The sequence below is a fragment of the Dryobates pubescens genome, chromosome 22 (genome assembly GCF_014839835.1).
Source record: "Dryobates pubescens isolate bDryPub1 chromosome 22, bDryPub1.pri, whole genome shotgun sequence".
In the NCBI taxonomy this organism is placed as follows: domain Eukaryota; kingdom Metazoa; phylum Chordata; class Aves; order Piciformes; family Picidae; genus Dryobates; species Dryobates pubescens.
In genome coordinates, this window is record NC_071633.1 from 18,966,074 (window position 1) to 18,986,621 (window position 20,548).

At 46.0% G+C, this 20,548-nt stretch overlaps 1 protein-coding gene across 6 annotated transcripts in view; it reads right to left on the reverse strand.

The window, feature by feature from the left end:
* The window catches only part of SHANK2 (SH3 and multiple ankyrin repeat domains 2), a 285,486-nt gene that overhangs the window by 172,848 nt on the left and 92,090 nt on the right, over positions 1 to 20,548 (reverse strand). For 4 of the 6 annotated variants that reach the window (XM_054171740.1, XM_054171739.1, XM_054171738.1 and 1 more), the window contains one exon: positions 2,350 to 2,659. In XM_054171740.1, the coding sequence (XP_054027715.1) occupies positions 2,350 to 2,659 (310 nt within the window). Of the gene's footprint in view, positions 1 to 2,349; positions 2,660 to 6,452; positions 6,900 to 20,548 lie in introns of those variants that run through there. The other 2 variants (XM_054171741.1, XM_054171742.1) reach the window with 2 other exon arrangements.

The following is a 20,548-nucleotide window of genomic DNA, read 5'->3' on the forward strand; positions in this document are numbered from 1 at the left end:
ATTGTTTTCTGTTTCAAGGACATGGAGGCCTGAGGATGAAAAGGCACTTTTGATCCCCACTAGCTACAACAGTCACTGACTCCAAGACAAACCCCTCCTCCCCCATCTCTGGTGTCACATCGCTATCCCAGGGGTATATGAGGACTATCCTATGGCCTCAGATGTGCAGCAGGTTGGCTATAAGGCAAAATTTATTTCCTGCAAGAGTGGTCAGGCACTGGAACAGTCTGCCCTGGGAGGTGGTGGAGTCACCATCCCTGGAGGGGTTCAAGGAACCTGTGGCTATGGCAGCTGGAGACATGGCTTAGTGGCCGTGGTGGTGGTGGTGGGTTGAGTCAATGATCTTAGAGGTCCTTTCCAACCTTGGTGACTCTGATTCATTTTCTGAGAAGCACCTCACAGCCACATCCTCACCTAAGTGAAGCCTCATTACAGACAACCTGGATTCAAGCTGATACAGGTCACACTGAGAAAGGGTCACCCAAATGAGGTTTTGCTGCAATTATAGCACACAGGCAAGAGGGCTTTGCTCTGGTGCATAAAAACACTGGCATCAGAAATTTGTGTCTGCTCCTTCCAGTGCTTCTTACACTTCAGCCTTCCCTTGCAGTGCAGAGTATCTCCACTCTGCAGCAGCATTGCTACCACCACAAAAGGAGCTTGTCAGTTTGGGTGCCTACAGCCAAGGAGAAAACAATGAGCAAGGCAGCAGATGAGAGCTGCCACTACACGATGCTGTGTGTCACCAACTTGATTGAGTTAAGATCTGTTACATCTGCAACTGACAAAGAGAAGCCAGCAGCTGCATTTCTCAGCACTATTCATCTCCTTTGCTACTCAGCAGCCCTGCACTTCAACCTCCCATCCTGGTCCAGCTCCATCACTTGCACACCTTACAAATGCAGCACCTGAGCCCTCCTCACAGTGGATTTGGAATTGCCTATCATAGTATCAGTCAGGGTTGGAAGGGACCACAAGGATCATCTAGTTCCAATCCCCCTGCCATGGGCATGCACAAGGCTTTGGCTTCACAGAGCTGAAGCCCTTGTTTGTGATAAAACCTTCAAGGCAATTCGCTGCTTTATTATACCACAACACCTACAACACTCTAATTAGCCAGGATTTACTCTCCAGTGGGACATAACTGGAGGATATTTGCAGAGTGCCTGCTCAATCACACTTGTAATTCAAGAGGGAAGGGAGGGCAGCAAAGTCTTAGGGAATGCAAAACCCTGTGGTAAGGAGAATCATGAAGGAAGCCCATGAGATCTTTCCCCACCACCTCAAGAAGCCCCCTTTGCTCTCAGCCAGCCTCCTGCACAGCCCCACCTATCACTCCTCCTGTTTTATTCTTTGCTTCAACACACACCTACAGAACAGAGAACTTAACCAGCCTCTGCCTCATCCCCCATGAGCAGCTCTAATGGAGGTTTCAGGCATGACAAAGAGTTTCACCAAGGGCCCACATTTCTCAGAAGCATTTTACTTTGCTGCTAAATGCAATCATTGTTTCAACTGTTAAAAGATCTTGAGAACTAGCACCTTGATTGAGAGGTGCAAGCTCAGTGCTAAGTCACTGCTGAACTCCCAAGTCTAGCTGGCTGCTGGAGCTCTGTGAGGAAATCCTCTGAGAAGCATGAAGAGCATGGCCAGCAGGTCAAGGGAGGTTCTTTTCCCCCTCTAGTCTGCCCTGGTGAGGCTGCACCTGGAGCTTTGTCTCCAGTTCTGGACTCCCCAGTTCAAGAGGGACTACTGGAGAGAGTGCAGCAGAGAGCCACAAAGGTGATTAGAGGATTGAAGCATCTCACCTATTAAGAGAATTTGAGAGACCCAGGGCTGTTTACCCTGGAGAAGGGCAGCCTGAGAGGGGATCTGATCAATGCATCTAAGTATCCAGAGGATGGAGGTCATGAGGATGGGGCTGGGCTCTTTTCAGCAGTGGCCAATGATAGGACAAGGGGCAACGGGCACCAAGTAGAACCCAGGAGGTTTCACTTGACCTGAAGGGGAAAATTCTTTCCTCTGGGGGTGCTGGAGCCCTGGGGCAGGCTGACCAGAGAGGCTGTGAAATCTCCCCTGGAGAATGTGTCTCCTGGACACATTTCTGATCTAGATAAGCCTGCAGGAGCAGAGGGGTTGGGATGGAGGATCTCCGGAAGTCCCTTTCCAGCCCCTGCGAAACCGCTGGCTCTGACTGGAGCTTCCAGGTCAAACCCCCACACCTGTGACATTTTCCTAACCTACACACTCTAGAGGTGCGAAGCAGGCACAGAACAGCCACCAAAGGCCACGGCAGCACAGCAGGATGACACTAGGGACACCTCCCGGGGCGCACCCCCAAGCAGTCACCTGATGTGCCTGTGCTGCTGCCGCTTGCCATCGTCTCCCAGCCGGTTGAGGGACGGGGAGCGGCTCCTGGAGGACGCAGCGTAACTGCCCACAGTTTTTACAGTTCCATTGGGATTACTCTGCATCTGTTGGAGCAGGTGAGGCGAAAGGCTGCGGTGTGAGGAAGCAGAGGAGGAGGCTGACCACTCGGGGAGGTTGTTGATGTTGAGATTGTTGTCGCTGTTGGAACGCAGCAAGATCCGAGGTGCCGCCAAGGTGCTCGGAGGTCTCCGTCTCCTGTTTGAGTAGGTGGGAGCCTCCCTGAAGGGCACTGTGTGAAGAAAGACAGGCAGGGTAATCTCAGATGATTTCATCATTCCTCTGTGTTTGCCACCCCATAAAAAGATTTAGCAGCATATGGCACTGATTCCTCTGCAGAGACAGACACTCTGCCTTGGCTGCACAGCTAACCAAACTCATTCTCTGCAAAGCATCATCAACCTGGGAACAATGGAGCAGCATCAACCTGTTCGCTGGCTTCAGCAAAGAGCTGAGCACCACCAGTGCCACGAGTCTGCTGAGCAGTCTGAATGAGGGCCTAGGAAACAGCAAACACTTCCTCATTGCCCCATTTGAGCCTCAGAAGTTTACGCTCAAGCTATGTTGTTGTGTTCAGTCAGAAAGCCACAGAACAAGGCTGAGCAGCAGAACCTTTTAGACCTCCCGATGGCCTTTCAGTACTTAAAGGGGGTCCTATGTGAAAGCTGAGCAGAGCCCTGCTGGGACAGGACAAGTGGTGATGGTTTGAAGCTAAAAAGAGGGGAAACTCACACTAGATGGGATGAGATCCTTTACACTGAGGCCAAACACTGGCCCAGGTTGCCCAGTGAGTTGGGAGATGCCCCATCCCTGGAAACATTCCAGGTCAGGTTGGATGAAACTAAGCAACCTGATCTGGTTGAAGATGTCCCTGCTGATGCAGGGGGTGTTGAACTAGCTGACCTTTAAAGATCTCTTCCAAGCCAAAGCAGCCTGGGATTCTATGATTTTTGATGTTTTATCTTCTAACCTCCCCCTCCTATGTGCACCCAAATTGGGAGGATTTTGTTCCATTGCAAGTTCAGGCTGAACCTGAAGTCTGGAGTGTTAACAGTCACCTTATCCCCATCTTCCAGGTTAAAAATTGAGGACATAGCTGCTTCTCCTGGCAGAACTCTATTACACTGCTATAATCCCCAGGCATTCCTCTCTTTCTAATCTAGGCACTTCTACTGCCTCTATTACTATGGTATATAGAACATATCACCCGCGGGGAACAGAGCGGCTCGGCCACGTGCTGGGTCCCAGGGCAGGCAGGATTGCATCCCCAGGCTGCAGCAGGATTGCATCCCCAGGCTGCAGCATGCTGCTCAGTGAAACAGCCACAACAGAAAACAGAAAGCAAGGGCAACAGAAGTGTAAGACAAGGCAGGGCACCCATCCCCTCACCAGTGCTCCTGCAGCCACACCGACACTGCCACAAGCAGACGCTTGGTTTTCCAGATCTCCTTTTCTCCCTCTAGAGGGTCAGAGAGTTCCAAGTTCAACTGGAAAGGCAAATTTCCTACTAAAAGGCCCCCAGCTATCACTAGAGGCAATAGCATTTCCTTCCCTTAAGGTCATAAAGGATCTGACCCCGAACAAAACCCCTGCTTGCCTCCTCCCCATTCGTGGAGCCACTCATTCATCACAGGGTCTGAGCCCGGGTGCTCATATGTACACCTGAAAAGTCACAGCAGTCCGACTAACAAAAGGCAGCCCAGCATTACCCCCAGGAGTTTACTGAGCTGTTGCAATTCTCTAAATAAATAAATAAAATAGATAAATTCCCTTTCAGCTGGGAAAGAAGCTCCACAAAATACCATCCCACACGCCTGAAGTGCCAGTGAGTGCCGTTCATGAAGTGCAGAGCTGCCTGTGCATTCAGTACCCTTCAAAAACCACACAAGCCCCAGGACAAGAAAGTCTGGCAATAATGTGCAAGGAAATAAATTCACAGAAAGATCAATATCCACAGAAATCAATCTGCCCTGCCTTGAAATAGAGCCTTACAGGGAGAAAACAGAGCACAGCTTGAGGTTTCAGAGCAAAACTGGAAGCCTGTCTCTAATGGGAAGTGAAGGTGGAACTGCAGGTTGACAGAATTCTCACCAGAGTTGGTGATGCTGGTTATTTTTAAACAACAGCCTTTGTCATTGTAACGAGCTGAAACTTTCCCTGCTTCCTAGGCTCAACAGCATCAGAACAGGCAGCTGAGAAGAGTGTGCAGACAAAGGGGGCTTCATTCACCTCCAGAACGTTTCATCTGAAACTAGGCTGAATTAAGGGAAGGGCTCTTTAAAACCTGTGCAAGGGGCCAAAGCGCAAGAGCCCGACGTTTCTGCTAGAAACTGTCTCGTTCTCAGCACATTCCAAGCTTTTCACGGTTTTTTAATGTCTCAAAGCAGCAGAGGATGTCAGCAAAAGCACCTTGGTGCTTCCAATGTCACAGTGAGTGCCCTGGTTAGTACTAATTTGAAGAGAACTCAGGGCACTTCTGGCAGCACTGACAGCCACAGACCCCCAGACAGCCGTTTGGGACACAGATCCTGCCACTGCCGGGTTCCTGACACCCAGAACACGGCTCCAGAAATCATCTCACTGGAGACAGGGATCTTCCCCAGATCCAATAAAGCAGAGAAGCTACTGGAACCATTTCAGTACAGCAGCACAGCAATATAGGGCATGCCTTAGCACATTCAGGTTTGCTCCCTGAAGGTCTAACACCCTTCCCTCAGGTCACCACACTTGGTAAAAATTGGCTCTGACCCTCGGGTTTTTATCTTTCATGAAGTTAAACTGCTCACAACCCCACCAGCCTTCCAAGCCTGCCAGCCAGGCTGATAAGCTAAACACTGCCAACATTTTGGGGCTGTTTACTGTGACTCCGGAGAGGTTGGTGGGATGTCTCCTGGAGGGAAGGGGAGGGAGCACAAGGGGCACGGTGACAGGACAGAGGGAGAACTGCTGAGCGTGGTCAGGATGCTGGATTTCAGCAAACACAGCCCTGGCACATCCACTCCTGCTGCAAACCAGGGATGTTCTGTATGCACTCACACTCAGGCACCAGGTCAAACGGATCCTTCCTCCCTTACACACCCCAGAAGGGTTTTACATGGCCATTCAGGAGTTTGCCTTTGCTTTGCTATTCACGTTCTCCTCTTCAGGAGAGAGCTACAAGCAAAATTAGTCCTCACTACAGAAAATAAACAGGACAGGGGACAACTAATTCCACTAATTAGCATGTGTCTAACACAATCCTTTTATAGAAAGAGTTAAAAGTAAGCATTTCCCAGCCTAAAGTGATTAATATTCCACCCAACTGTTTCTTTCCCCCAGCAATCTGCAAACTGTAAGTGGGTGGATATTTTTTTAGCTGCTTCCTAGACCCATTATTTATATTATTTTCACAATAAAATTAAAAAACCCCCACACAAAACAGCCACCTCCCCCCCCCAAAAACCCACAACACCAAACCTACAACAGCAAATGGTGAAATGATAGGTCCATGCTTTAAGCCCTGCTGGATATTGCTTCCCCTTCCCATTTCCTCCTCTTCAGAACTGTCAGGAAAACTGTAGCAAAACTTGTTTGGGGAAAAGCAAGTGCTATAAAAACGACATGAAAATGCCTGAGCTGATTTAATGTCCCTAATAAAGTTTAAAATTCCTCTCCCTCGAAGCACGCAGCTGAAACTGAACCCCTTCCCTCCAGCTCGCAGAGTTCTACTCCTGGCATTTCAGACAGCTGAAGGGGCAGCTCAGCACCATTCACTGACAGCATTCACCTAGGAAATGCTCCCAAGGCTTTTCTGCAGAAAGCAAAACATTCTGTTATAACTACTTGACTCTTCAAAGGAAAAAGAAAACCCCCAACCCACTAAGATGAATGAAGTCACAGCCAGCCTTAACACAAGATAATGAAAAAATAATCATCATTAAGAAAAGAGGCAGGAATTAATTCTAGAGTCCCCAAGCCAGTCCTAGTCAATGTACACGAGCAAACAGCAGTCTGAAACATCAAAGTGTTCTGCTTTCATTGCTTACCTTCTTTCTTTGTGAAGGCATTTAGCAAAGACTTCATTTTCCCTTTTTACTTTAGCAGCAATCCCCTCATTATATAACCTTTGCTGGGAAGAGAGAGGCAAAAGGAAAAAAACCCCAAAATAATAAAAAGGAAAAAAAAATCCAATCAAACCAAACTAGCCAATTTCTGTGTGTTCAGGCTGCCTGCACCCTGACATGAGCAGCAGGTTTCTGGGCACTGTGGAATCGCGAGCATCGCTGGGCATGCGGTACCCAGCGTTCTGGTGACAAAGCCCACCCCACATTCTGTCTGTCAGCTGGGAGCCAACTGTGCACAGACTGGAGCGGCTCAGGAGGAAAAAAAAAAGAAGACGAAGAAGAAGAAAAAGGCAAGCCCCATCTCGCCACCGTGCACAGCATTCGTCATGGGAACAGCAGCACCGGACCGCGCAGGCGATGATGCTCCCGCGGGAGCGGCGCTGCCCGGGAGCCGGCGGAGCTGCCGGGCGAAGCTGCCCGGGCTCCGAGCGCCCAAAAGACTCCCCTGGCACAGGGCAGGGAGGAACGAGATGGGAAGAGGTGCTTCAGAGCCGCACTCCACGGGCTGCGAGTGGGGCGAGGCAAACCCTGGCAGTGCTGGGAGCTGCGGTGGAAGTGCACGGAGCTCTCAAACTCGCGGGGTGCAGAGGCTTCGTGGGATTGATCTGCTCTCTGATACCCGATTTGCCTTTCCCTAATGCTTTGCCTTTTGCCATTTCTTCCTCTGCTCTTTGATTTTTGCCATTTCTTTGCCATCCCCCTCCCCCCCGCCAAGCCCCATCTCTTTTTCATGCTTTTTAACAATTTCTTTGCTTTTTGCCACCTCTTTTTCTTTTTTTTTTTTGCCATTTCTTTGCTTTTTTGCCACCTTTTTTTTTTTTTCCATTTCTTTGCCTTTTTTGCCACCTCTTTTTGGTGTTGTTTTTTTTTTTCCATTTCTTTGCTTTTTTGCCACCTCTTTTTCTTTGCCTTTTGTAATTTCTTTGCCTTTTTTTGGCACCTCTTGTTCTTTTTTTTGCCATTTCTTTGCTTTTTTGCCATTGCTTTTTCTTTACTTTTTGCTATTTGTTAATTTTTCTCTTTTTCTCTTCATTTGTTGAGTTCTGGGTTGGTTTGCCTGGGTTTTGGGGTGGTTTTTGGGTTTTTTGGCTATTTAATTGTATGCTTCCCCCAATACTCCAAAGACCCAATATGAGGGAAAGTGCAAATCACACCATGCTTTATGCACTAACCACATTAAAAAGAGACACAAAGCTGCCACTAAACAGAATACCTTAACCTGCCCTATATTCCAGCCTGAAAGAGATGAGAGACAGGCACAATTATGTTCTGCTCCCCTCCCACTCTGCTGGAACAAACCAGGATTTCTTTGTGCACAAGGTAAAAGCCTGGACCAAGCTTTTTGTTAAACTCGGTGCAGATGGCAGAAGATAAGAGCTGTAGGTTTCAAAGTACTGATTGTGAATAAAAATTCTACAGCTAGCTGTGCCAGGCAGTGCAATCCTGCTTCCAGAGGAAGAGCAAATAACTGAGACAGGCAGAGGAAGCAGTGGGGAGGTGCTAACAACCACCACAATTTTAAGCAGAACTAGTGGAATGCAAGATAGAAAGGCTCCAAAAGAGGAAGAAATTCACCATTTCAAATAAAAGAGTAACCTCCACTAGAAAACTGCCTTCAAAGAGTATAAGCTACACGGCAGTTAATAAATATTCCTTGCAATTCAGCCATCCCTGCTGATTGCTGGTGCATCTATTTTGAAAATTAGGTCTTTTCCTTGCTGAGAAAACTGCTTCAAGAGAGGCAGAAAATAAATTACTTAAATGAGTTTAAGCTCTGTATGCATAATGAGCCCATATTTAACATGGGGCCGGAAAGAAGCAGCAGGCATAAATAAATTGAAGAGTTTAAACTTCATTGAGCACTCCAGTGTTGACACAGTCACTCATTTATAAAGCAATACTTCTGTAACTTCTCCTAATCCTCTCACACTTGGGCTCAACTTCTTTTTAAAAGCAACTCTTCTGAGCAGGTGGAAATCCTCCTAGAGGGTAAACGCTGGACACAGGTGGCCATCACTCACCAGCTCTGTTTTGACAAGGAGAAATGTCTTCCTAGCTTTGAGAAGATGCAAAGCTCTCTAAAGAATAAACTGATACCAGGTAACTAACAAATACCTGCAGTCATTCCCTCCCCCCCCAGGAATCAACGTTGCTTCCAGAACAAGAACAGCTTCACTGCAACCCCCAAGCCACCCACCTGGAGTACCAAATGTTTACTCAGAGAGTCACAGAATAGGTTGGGTTGGAAGGGGTCTTGGAGATAATCCAGCTCCAAGCCCCTGTGCCATGGACAGGGGCACCTCCCCCTAGCCCAGGTTGTTCAAGGCCCTGTCCAGCCTGGCCTCCTTCAGGGCACTACTCTCTCTGTTACTTTTTCTACTATCTTCCTTCAATCCTCTGCTTCTATCTGAAGCTACAAATGACAAAGGGATGCTAACGAACAGGACTATTTTAGATTTCCATAGTGCTTGCTAACTGAACTCAGCCCATAGCATGCAAAGGCTCCTGGATTCTGCAGGGAAACCCTTCAGGTTGTGTCTCTGCTTTGATGGCCCAGCAGGGACTGATAGCAGCGAGTTTTTCGGTGGTAGTTCCTGAAATGCTCGGGAAAGAGACCAAAATCTGAACTTTTGCTTACCGATGGGCTTGAGAGAATCCTTCCTAAAAGCCAGGCAAGTGCTAAGTGCTTGCATTTAGCAAAGCAAAGTGATCCTCACACGGTAACATAAGGGCTCAGGGGCTCCTTAGCCCCAGGCACTGCTGAAACGCTTGAGGGGTTCCCAGAGTGAGCATCTTAATCTTACACAGCATAGGACAACACAGCTCCTGATGATGCAGAGCACAGGCTGATCCCCGTATCCTTCCAGAGGAGCACGACCTGTCGTGCCCCCAGGAGCAGGAGAAAATCCCAGGCTCCCTCTGCTCAGCTCTGTAGGAACCACAGCCCCAGAGGCAGAAGTGAGGTGCAGGGTAAGCATTCCCTGCCTCAGAATCCCTGCATCACTAAGGCTGGAAAAGACCTCGAAGTTACCTCAACTGTGCTCACTCATGTCTGTTCATATGCAGTAAAATAAAGCCAAGCAGGCAACTGTAGTCAATCCAAAGCAGTCCCAGGGGCTATTTTTATTAGATTCTGCAGCATGTCCTCACCTGGGGATGTCTAATCACTGCTATAAAAACATAAAAATACATTAAAGTCACTTGAGATTATTGAGTTTCATGGCAATCATGGGAACTCCTCCTGCTCTACACCAGCAGATACCTCACCTGAGGAGCAATCATTTTATTTCATTTGCCTGCCTGTCTCTTCCCCAATGCAGGAAGCATCATTCCTCCATGGCAGAGCCTACTGCAACGAGCACAGCAGGAAGATCTGGCAGCCAGGGAAGTCAGGGCACTGCCTGCAGCTGCAGGGTGGCAGTTCATTTTCTTCAATACCTTATTTGAATTTATTTTATCCAAAGTCCTAAAACCTGTGGGGTTAGGAAGTTAAAAAAGGAAAATATTCCAGCAGCTTCCATCCTTTCCTGGAAGATTTTCTGCAGTGGTATCATTAACTGAGGACAAAAACCTAACAACTTGACCGTGTTAGCACACAACAAAAATGTAACCCTGAAGCCATTAGAATCCATAATCCAAAACTCATAAAGAGTCCTACCAACAGAGGTGGGGGAAGCCCTGCTTGCCCTGTTTCTTCTGTAGCTCCTCAGGAAAATGTGTGGGAGCTCTGCAGGGGGATGTCTCTGGGAAGAAGAGGCCACCTTGCACTGAAATCAAACCACAGGCTCTTAGCTTCATTTGGATTAGCTTTTTTTTTTCGCAACTGAATTTTGTAGGTGTTGTTACTGCCCCTCAGCACCACACCTCCACAGCTCTGAAACCCTTCCAGGGATGGAGACTCCATCACTTCCATGGGCAGGGCTTGACAACCCTTTGGGGGAAGAAATTTCTCCTGCTGTCCAACCTAAACATTCCCTGGCGCAGCTTGAGGCCATTTCCTCTTGTCTCATTACTTGTTCCTTGGGAGAAGAAACCAAGGCCCACCTTGCCCCACGCTCCTCTGAGGGAGTTGTAGAAAGCCAGGTGGTCTCCCCTCAGCCTCCCCTTCTCCAGACTACTCTTGAGGATCTATATTTAGGTGCTTAAATGCCTTTAGAAAAAGCACAAAATCATCTGATCAAATCTACAGCCTTACTTAACTGTCCCACCCAGACACCCCTAAGAGCAGGGGCTCCTCAGATAATGGTTGCCCACAGCTATGGTTGCCATGCTTTATTCTCTGTTCACCCTGGAGTTCTTGCCAGAAAAATCCCTTCAGCTTGTACACCCAGCCAGGGTTCTGTTAAAAATACAGCTCTTAGCATGTTGCAAATGCATTGCTCTCCACTATGAAATAGGCTTCCTGTATGCTAAGGCACCAAATGGAGTTAGACAAGAAAAGACAGATTCAAATATAGACTGGAAAGTACAAAAAGATGCTTGAGAAGGAAAAAAAAAATTAAATTAAAAAAAATCTAGGTTGGTGCAGTGCTTGCAGATCACTTACTGCTTCCAGAACGCCCCAAGGTGCTCAGGAACACAGGCAGTGCTGACAGGAATCCACCTGAGAGGAAGAACTAAACCTACCATAAAGCAAAAGGGGTTTGGTGGTGGGGGTTTAATTGTTATTAATCTGAAAACAGAAGTCTGGGGAGTTTGCTCAGGAACCTGCAGTCAAAGCAGCAATGAGAGAAGCACCTGAGCACAGGCAGCTGATGCTCCAACAGCCCAGCCTGACCTGATGTCTCTCTCGCCACCGTTAGCACCTTCTTACCACCCAGCTACTACCCATCAGCTCCTGTTAGCAGCCGCTGGGTGGTCAGCCCACTGTCTGCAGGGTGGAGCGGCGGCAGGAGGCTGTGTGGAGGGAAGGACAGCAGAGGGATGGCTCAGGCACAGATGGCAGGAGGTATCAATTAGAAAGAAACCCACAAAATAGCAGTGCAAGTTCCACAGCCGTGTGCCAGACAGCCCTTCCGTCACCTGGCATCTGTTACCCTGCCAACCCCGAGCCTTGCTCTCTGTGACAAGGGCCAGTCTCACTCTGCTCCCACAAGGAGCCTTCTCAGAGCCTGCTTTCAAAACAACAAGAGACAGGAAGTTAGAACTGTGTAATGAGAAGCAGTTCTGCATGTGGTGGAGTGAACTGGCCGCTGCTGGGCTCCCCGGCTCTGCTGGAAGCACTTCACCCAGCTCCTGTTATTGGAATTATTTCAGTGATTAAGAATGTGAGGTGCCTGTGGGTACATTGCAATGAACAGAAAGATGAACAGGGAGCTGCCACACAAAATAAGCTTAAGACCATGGGAAACAAACCCCAGCCCTTCCTCCTTGCCATACTCACCCAATTCTCAACACAGCAGTGAGGCAAAGAATGTTCTGAGAGCTGCCTGCTGCTGCGGAAGGGTTTTGCCTTCAGACACTTACACAACAGCAAGAAGAAACAGAGAATCTTTTATTTAGATCCCACTTAATTGCTCAGCGTTGCTTAAAACTCAGAACAAACATCTGGAACCTCTTTGGCAGGTTGGGAGTCACTAGGTTTAGAAATGGTGCTCCAAAAAAAGCCTGACTGGCACGGAGGTCCCTTTGCAAAACCAAGGATGTACCAGGCTCAGGGTGGCAACATGCACACACTTCTGAGGCCCTGGCTGCAGCAACACAGAAGCACAGATCAGAATTTACCTGACAACAGAAACAAACCTCCATCCCTGAGGATGAGAGGCTGCTTTGTAGCCTTCAGATGCCTAACGAATCTGGGTCAGGGGTGCAGGTAGAAGTGGAACAATGGAAGGTTAAAAGGTGGGGAAATGAAACCCTTTGATTTTGTGTAGAAGGCTGGAAGTGGGGAGGAAACAATGGCCAATAACGAGGGAGAATTCTTGCCAGCAGCAGCTTGGAGAGAGAGAAAAGCAAATGCAGTGAGAGAAAGCTACAACAGCTGAAGGAGAAATGTAAAGCATGATTGAAATCCATCAGCAACACAGAAAAAGCAGCTCATTTGAATGAAACCCATGCAGCTCACTTTCATTCCAACAGGTATTCTGCTACATCAAAAAGCAACTCATCCAAACGGCCTCTCTGATTCTGCAGTGTTCTTCCTCAGCCAGAGGCAAGGAACCCGAGGCCACCTCTAACAAGGGCTTCTCAAAGCTTTATACTCCTGGAGAATCCACAGCCCCACATTTCTATTAGGCATGTCTGGGTTAAAAGCAACACCCTGTCTGCTTCAGAACAACACAAACAACTCCAATAAAGATTTTGTCTCTCTTCTATACATTTGTGCACCCAGCCAACAAATCATTTTCTGATGGCTGTGAAGGAAAAAGAAAACCTTTTACAGGGCAGATAGTTACTGTGAGGCTGTCCAGAAATGGCAGTGCTTGACTTGCGGAAGATAAGCCACAAAACTACCTGTTCCATTAAACAGGGACTGGGCTGATGGCAAGATCTGTGTTCCCTCTGGGGCATGGTTTAGTGGCCATAGCAGTGCTGGGTTGATGCTGGACTTGATGATCTTGGAGCTCTTTCCCAACCTTAACAATTCTGTGATTCATCAGCAAGGAGAACTCATTGAGAATCATTCATCTTTATACTCCAATGGGCTATTAGCAAACAGCTACTCAGAAGTGCCATTGAAGCAAGAGATTAACAACTTGTATGATGTCTGGAAAGGAAGATCTGTTTAGCTCAGACTATCAGCTCGAACTCTAAGCATTCAAGTGTGAACTCCCAAAGCTGCATTCTTTCACCTCCAACAATAAGCCAGAAAATACAAATCTGATGCAATTATAGCCCACTACAAATTCTAATGCACTTGAAACAAGCTGCTGAAAGGATGGTGCCACTTTCTCCACCAATAATGCACCAGGAAACCCAGTCCTGACGCAGCACCATTCAGAAGCTCTGAACCACACAAATGCTTCCTTCCCTTCTTTGCATTGTGGAGATGCACTGGGCTGGGGGGAATGCCACTTAACATCAGGGGGGGCTGCACAAGAAGTTTATGCTGAAAATTAATAAATACAATAGAAAAGTAACTCCATAAGCAGCGCCCTTCAGAGAGAGGAGAGTTTCATGGCTGGTGGCTCCTGCAGACAAAGACATCTGAGCCTTCTTTCAAAGCCTGACGCTGATGGGCTTGGGATGTAGCACCCAAATTCGTGGGTTGCAGCCTGATGTTGCAGAGGAGAGCAAAGACAAACGGAACCACACGAGGTGCTTGGGAAAACAAAAGCAGCAATAGCTGCTTGCAGGCTGCCTCTGTGCTCTGGGGCTGCACAGGAAACAATCTCACTTTGCTTTCGCGTAACTTTCCTCCTACCACAAAGCTCTCAGTGAATTTCTTAACTCATCGTCTTGTTCCAGGCTTTATTCAGTGATTTGATTTCACTGCTTTAATCTAAGTGTGAACCTCTTTAGTAAATAGTGGGACAAAGCATCTGTGCTTCCCAAAGTGTTGGTGGATCGTGTCAGTTTTATTTAGAACAACACCATTTTCATAACTGAAAAGTGGAGACTGCTCTCAAGGGGGGAGGGGGCGAGGGGAGGGGGCAAGGGAAGACACACACACAAAAGAAGCCTGGACTCTTGGAGAAGTTATGAAATATGTTACCAGCCAGAGTGGTCAGATGCAGTTCCAGAGGTACAGGCCTTATACCAGTACATGTTTATCCAGGCAGCTAGAAGCACTGGGAGGCTGGGAGGCACTGGAGACATTTATTTGTGCTACTGTAGGTGCCAGTCAGTTGGATCCAGTTCTTCAGGCTTCTTACCTATCAGCGCTGTTCCCCCAGCACAGCAGCTCTGAGGTGCATCCTCTCTGCTCTGGCAAAGTTCTACATCACTTTTGCAGATCTAAATGCACCACTGCAGATCTAAATGATGAGGTGAGGTGCGTAAGGATGAAGAAGGGCATCTACTAGGAGGGACAGAATGGTGGGGTGGGAAGGGACTTGCGCAGGTCATCCAGCCCAACACTTTTGCTGGAGCAGGTTCACCTACAGCAGGTTGCAAAGGATACTGTCCAGGTAGGTTTTGAATGACTCCAGAGTTGGAGACCACCAGCTCTCTGGGCAGCCTGCTCCAGTGCTCTACCACCCTCAAAGTAAAGAGATTCCTCCTTGTATTTAGGTGGAACTTCCTACGTTCAAGATCATGCCTGGTGTTATAAAGAATTTACTGAGTCCCATTTAAATTTATAAAGAATTTAATAGGCGAGCAATAAAGCAAATGCAGCGCTGGGCGACAGAGGAGTCTCCGCTCCACCAACTGCCGCACCTCACCCTGAGTTCATCAGTCTTTTATGTGGTGGTTCTTCCGTATCTGTGTTTTCCACGGTTCGGGATACGCATGCTCTAACTGTTGCTAGGGGGTCGTTTTCTGTCTTCAGGGGGTCGGTGAGGCTGAAGCAAGCAGTCTTCCTCTATGTCCTTTCCTTCAACTTTAGTTATACATTACTATATATAGGCAAGTCTTTTGTTTAAAGCTAAAGTCAAGGGTTACATAGTATCAGCATCCTTGTTGCACAAGCTTCTTAGTTCGGCTAGCAAACACACAATGTCGTTGTTTGACACTTAGCAGCACAGCAGGTTCCTGTATACAATGGGGCTATAACGGGTTTTGGTGATACAGCAAATTCCTACATACCATGAGGCTATAACAGGTTTTGGTGATACAACAAATTCCTACATACAATGAGGCTATAACAAACATTTCCTCTAACCCTTTTTAACAATTTCCCCCCTTTTTGTTGTTACCCTTAAATGTTTGTTCTTTTCTTTAACTATAAGTCCTTTTCCTGATACAGTTCATGATCCTTCAGTTCAATTCCGTGTCCTCCATTTCGTGGCATAGTTAGAATTAATAGTTTTGTGGTTTCAAACCTTTTTTCAACAAGTTGTATAAGCCGTTGGATTATACATGGCCCCAGCATCAATCCTAGAAATATTAAAATGAGTGGTCCTGCCATTGTAGACAATAGTGTGGTTAACCAGGGTGACATATTAAACCATTTCTCATACCAAGTTCCCCCATACTCTCTTTCCTTTTTGCGTTGTTCCAATCTCTTCCTGAGTTCAGCCATTGAATTTTTAACCATTCCTGTATGGTCAATGAAGGAACAACACTCTTCTTGTAATGCTACACATAACCCTCCTTCTTTCAGTAGCACTAAGTCTAAACCTCTTCTATTTTGTAAAGCTACTTCAGACAGAGATTTAACAGAAGTGGCTAAGTTGTCAATTTGACTGTTCAATTCTGCTTAGATCTTCATCTACTGCTTTTTGTAGGGTTTGCATTTCTTGATTTTTAATTAATGAAGCTATTCCTGTTCCAGCACCCACCCCTCCAACAGCCAATAATGCTGCTATTGTTATTGCCGTTACTGGTTCTCGTTTTGACCGAGTCCAGTCATGTTCATAGTGGTGTATCACCTCTTCCATTGGATGATATATTAACCGAGGAATTATTGTCACCTGTATGCAAAATTCTGACACATTAAAACCCTTTAGAGACAGACATGGTGTTATACCGATATTTGAACATAACCACTTGGCACCTTGTGCCGGTATTACCCATTGAATGTTTTCATTCTGCTTTTTTTTGCCTTGGGACAGTACCAATGCATTTCCCAGAGCCAGAAACATATTGCATAGTGAGTCCTTGGGTATTATTTTGGTCCCATGGACACTCAGGTGGATTAGTTCCATTCGTCCATTGTACTTTCCCTAATTGCCCAATAGCTTCATAATAAGGTGGTCTCATATTATAACATAGCCAACATTCGGTAGTCAAATTTGGATGTGTTTTGTTTAAAGCAACATAGGCCGCATACATAATTCCTAATAGTGGATCATTCAGTTCAAGTGGATCATTTTCTTGTATTTCAGGGGGATCCTGGGTCCGTATATCCATACGGGCTGTGCCCGTGGCGTCTATAGCTAGATCGGACAGAATTGGGCTAGGAGTGGTAGTTAATGGTGCTTCTTGTTTCATGTTTGAGGATGTTAATACTTTATTAGGGCCAATTGCCATGGGAGGGTCATATGGCATATATTTGCGCCGTATTTGAAAGATGCTGCCTCTATCGGTACCTGGTTCCCAATACCTTATTCCCCAGGTACGTCCAATTTCCCAAGAAGGGTCTCCAGGGTCTTTTACTGTGATTTCTATCCTCCAACATTGGTTGTTTCCCATAGAACTGGGATGCTGACCCCCAACAGAATCATATTTAGGAACCTTACATCCAGGAGGCCCCCATGTTACAGTTATAAAAGGATCGCCCCCTGCTTTCCAACTTGATGCTATTGTTTCACATCCCCAATAAGCACAATAATAATGCCCTGGTGCATGGCAATACCCCTTCCCTGGGTTTGAAGCAGGACATATGTAATAGGGTTTGGTTATTATGCGATGACAATCTTGTCCAACGCACAATGATGATAATTTTGCGGTAAAATTCCAATCACTCCCTACTCCTGCATATTTATCTACCACCCTTGATTCTTCCACATTAATCAATTCCCAGATTACAGGTCAGTGTGGATTATAGTTTTCAAACGTCCAGATCACTGATGCTTGGTCGATAAAATAAAAAATCATGAGCCACCACTTCAGCTGGTGTTTATGAACATTCCTCACAAGGTTTCCTCTGCCTCGCTCGTCAACTTGGTTGCAGCAAGCTACGAGGTGCATTTTTCTTCTCGGCAGCAGGTCACCCATTACAGGAAGTGTTCAAGGGGCTCCTAGATTGAGGTCTGTGTTGGCAAAAGAGGCCTTTAGTTCTTTAGTCATTACAAATTCCCTTTCCACACCTTAAATCTTCTACATCCAATACACAATTAATGACCCAATAATTGCTACAATAAATCCTAAGACACACTGAACAGCAAAAGGTAACTGTTCAAACCAAACCCAATTCATGTAGGAGACCCAGTCTTATTCAAAATAGGTCCGTCTTCCCGTTATCTGTGGAACAAAAAGACATCAAATTTTAAGGCTAGCTGAAAACTTCTTACATACTACATCCCAGTCTTCATCCAAAACTTGCAGTGTGTGAGGCAAAGGTACCTGGGGACCACAAACTGATTGTAAGATTATTGTCTCATGATCCGTGATTGCAAGTTTTACAGCTTGATTCAATCTCCAATACAACAACCTGAGCTCAAGATCTTCTCGATTTTCTATTAATTCTTTTGCTTTTTGATAATCCGGTTCTCCAGTTTCTTTAGGCAATGCATCATGATAATTTAATATATCTAACTCATATGAACATGCTCTACATTTGTGGCCTAAAACAAAATGATGTTGATATACCCAACAAACATCCCAACAACCCCCACAAAGAATTTTCACCCATGCCAAATGGAGGTGTGATCCACAACATAAACAGGCAGGGTCCCTGCTTGGATAGTTCACAAAGTTCCTGCGGATCCACGGGACAATAAATTCAAGATCCTCTTCATGATTCACAGTAAGTTTTACTCCAAACACCAGTTCGATGCGGTTCAACAATGGAGTAATCTTACGCTGTAACCGCTGAATTCGCCTCAGCAAACAGCTACTTTCATTGTCCTGGGAGATTCCTAAAGAGTTCTCTTTGTTTGTCGAGCTAATCTGAGCTTCAGATCTCCCTCGGAGCTGACGACTTTCCATTCTTTGTAGTCTACAGGTCCTTTAATTCTGCTTGCGTGGGTCCAACCCTTTTCCGCAGTTCTGACAGATGTATTAGTAGTCGGGAGGACCAAATAAGGGCCCTCCCAACGAGGCTGCAGGGTGGATTCCTTCCAAGTCCGTATCAAGACCCAGTCACCAGGCTTTATCTGATGTAAGATAATATTTAAAGGAGGTCTCTGAGTTATCTGCCCTTTTTCCCACAATTCCTGCCTAAACCTCATTAATTCACTGATATAATTAGCAAGGTGTGTGTCTACCACCTTGGGATGATCTGCTGGAACTCCAGCATCATAGGGCATACCATATAACATTTCAAAAGGAGAAATTCCTATGTCTGCCCTAGGTTGGGCCCTAATATTCAAAAGGGCTAATGGTAAACATTTTATCCATGACATTTTCGTTTCCAAAGTCAATTTCGCTAATTGCTTCTTTAATTCCCCATTCCTGCGTTCAACCCGTCCTGAGCTTTGTGGGTGCCATGGGGTATGACTCTTCCACTTAATCCCAAGTGCCTCTGTCAAATTTTTAATTACTTTAGAGGTAAAGTGGGGCCCTTGGTCTGAATCTATGACTTCCGTTACCCCATATCGTGGGATAATCTGTTCCAACAAAATTTTTGCTACCGCTTGGGCAGTCGCCCTTGAGGTAGGAAAGGCTTCCACATAATGTGTGAGGTGGTCCACCATAACCAATACATATTTATATCTCCCTATTTTTGGAAACTCTGTAAAGTCAATTTGTATGTTTGAAAAAGGCCTAACGGCCATAGGCCGCCCACCTAAAGGTAACTTCCTTGCCGCTGCCTTATTAACTTTAAGACATGTTAAACATCCTTGTATAATTTGTTTTGCCAAGTCGTGTAGTCCAATTGTCATAAATTTCGTACTAAAATGATCTATCAATCCTTGGGTTCCCCAATGAGTCTGACTATGCAATGTCGTCAGTATTTGAAGAGCAACTGACTTTGGTAACACCTTTCTGCCATCCAATAAATACCACCCGTCACTCTGTTTCTGGACCCCCAATTCGGTCAGCTTTTTTTCTTCTCGAGGAGTGAATACTAAGGAAGTATCTGGCTCCTTGCTAGAGGGATCCCCTTGTTTATCTATCAGAGTGTATTCATGAATAACCCCCATTGCTGCTCGTTTTGCCTCTGAATCTGCCACATTATTTCCTCGTGTTCGGAAGTCTAGTCCTTTTTGATGGCCCCTAAGATGTACCACTGCTAATTTATAAGGTCCCCGTAAGGCCCTTAAAACTTGAATAATTAGCTCTTGGTGTATCAAATCCTTTCCCTGCGAGTTTATAAGACCTCTTTCTTCCCATATTTTCCCAAAGGTGTGAGTCACCCCATAGCTATACCGGGAGTCTGTGTATATAGTTCCTATCTTCCCTTTTAATCGTTTTAAAGCTTGTAACAGTGCATAAAGCTCACAGGCTTGTGCCGACCAAGTAGGGCTTAAGGGTCCCGATTCTAATGTTTTTAATGTTTTTCCATCAATCACTGCATATCCCGACCTTCTTTTTCCATCTACGACTCTGGATGAACCATCCACAAAAAGTTTTTCTCCCTCATCCAACTCTTCTTCTTCTAAATCAGGTCGTATCTTAGTTTGTGCCTCAATTGTTGTAATGCAATTGTGTGTCAATTTTTCTCCTTCTGGTTGGCCATATAAAAATTCAGCTAAATTTTGCAAATTGGTAGTTTCTAATGACAAGTCAGGGGATTCTAACAAAGTACTTTCATATTTCAATAACCTAGAATCCAAAATCCATTTTTCAGCCTTTTGTTGTAATACACTTCGGATATTATGTGGGGATAATACCCTGATGTTGCTACTAAAAGTAACTTTTCGTGCTTCTTTGACCAATTGAGCACAACCTACTACTGCCTGCAGACAAGTGGGCCAACCTCGACTCATGGGGTCTAATATTTTTGAAAAATATCCCACTGGTTTCTTTTTCCCTGCCCATTCCTGAGTCAGGACTCCATACGCAGTACCCTCTTCAATATTGACAAAAAGGAAAAATTGCCTTTTTAAATCTGGGAGGCTAAGAACTGGGGCATTAATCAAGTCCTCCTGTAAAACACACCACTTCCTTTCGTCCTCCCCAGTCCATGTTATAACTCCATCCAAGGTAAGTTTTTGATATAAAAATTTTACCTTATTACTATAGTTCTCTATCCATTGTCTACAATATCCTACCAATCCCAAAATCTGGCGTATCTGTCTCTTACTCTTAGGCCTTGGTAATGCAAGTATTCCTTTGACACGTTCGGGATCTATCTTCTTTTCCCCTTT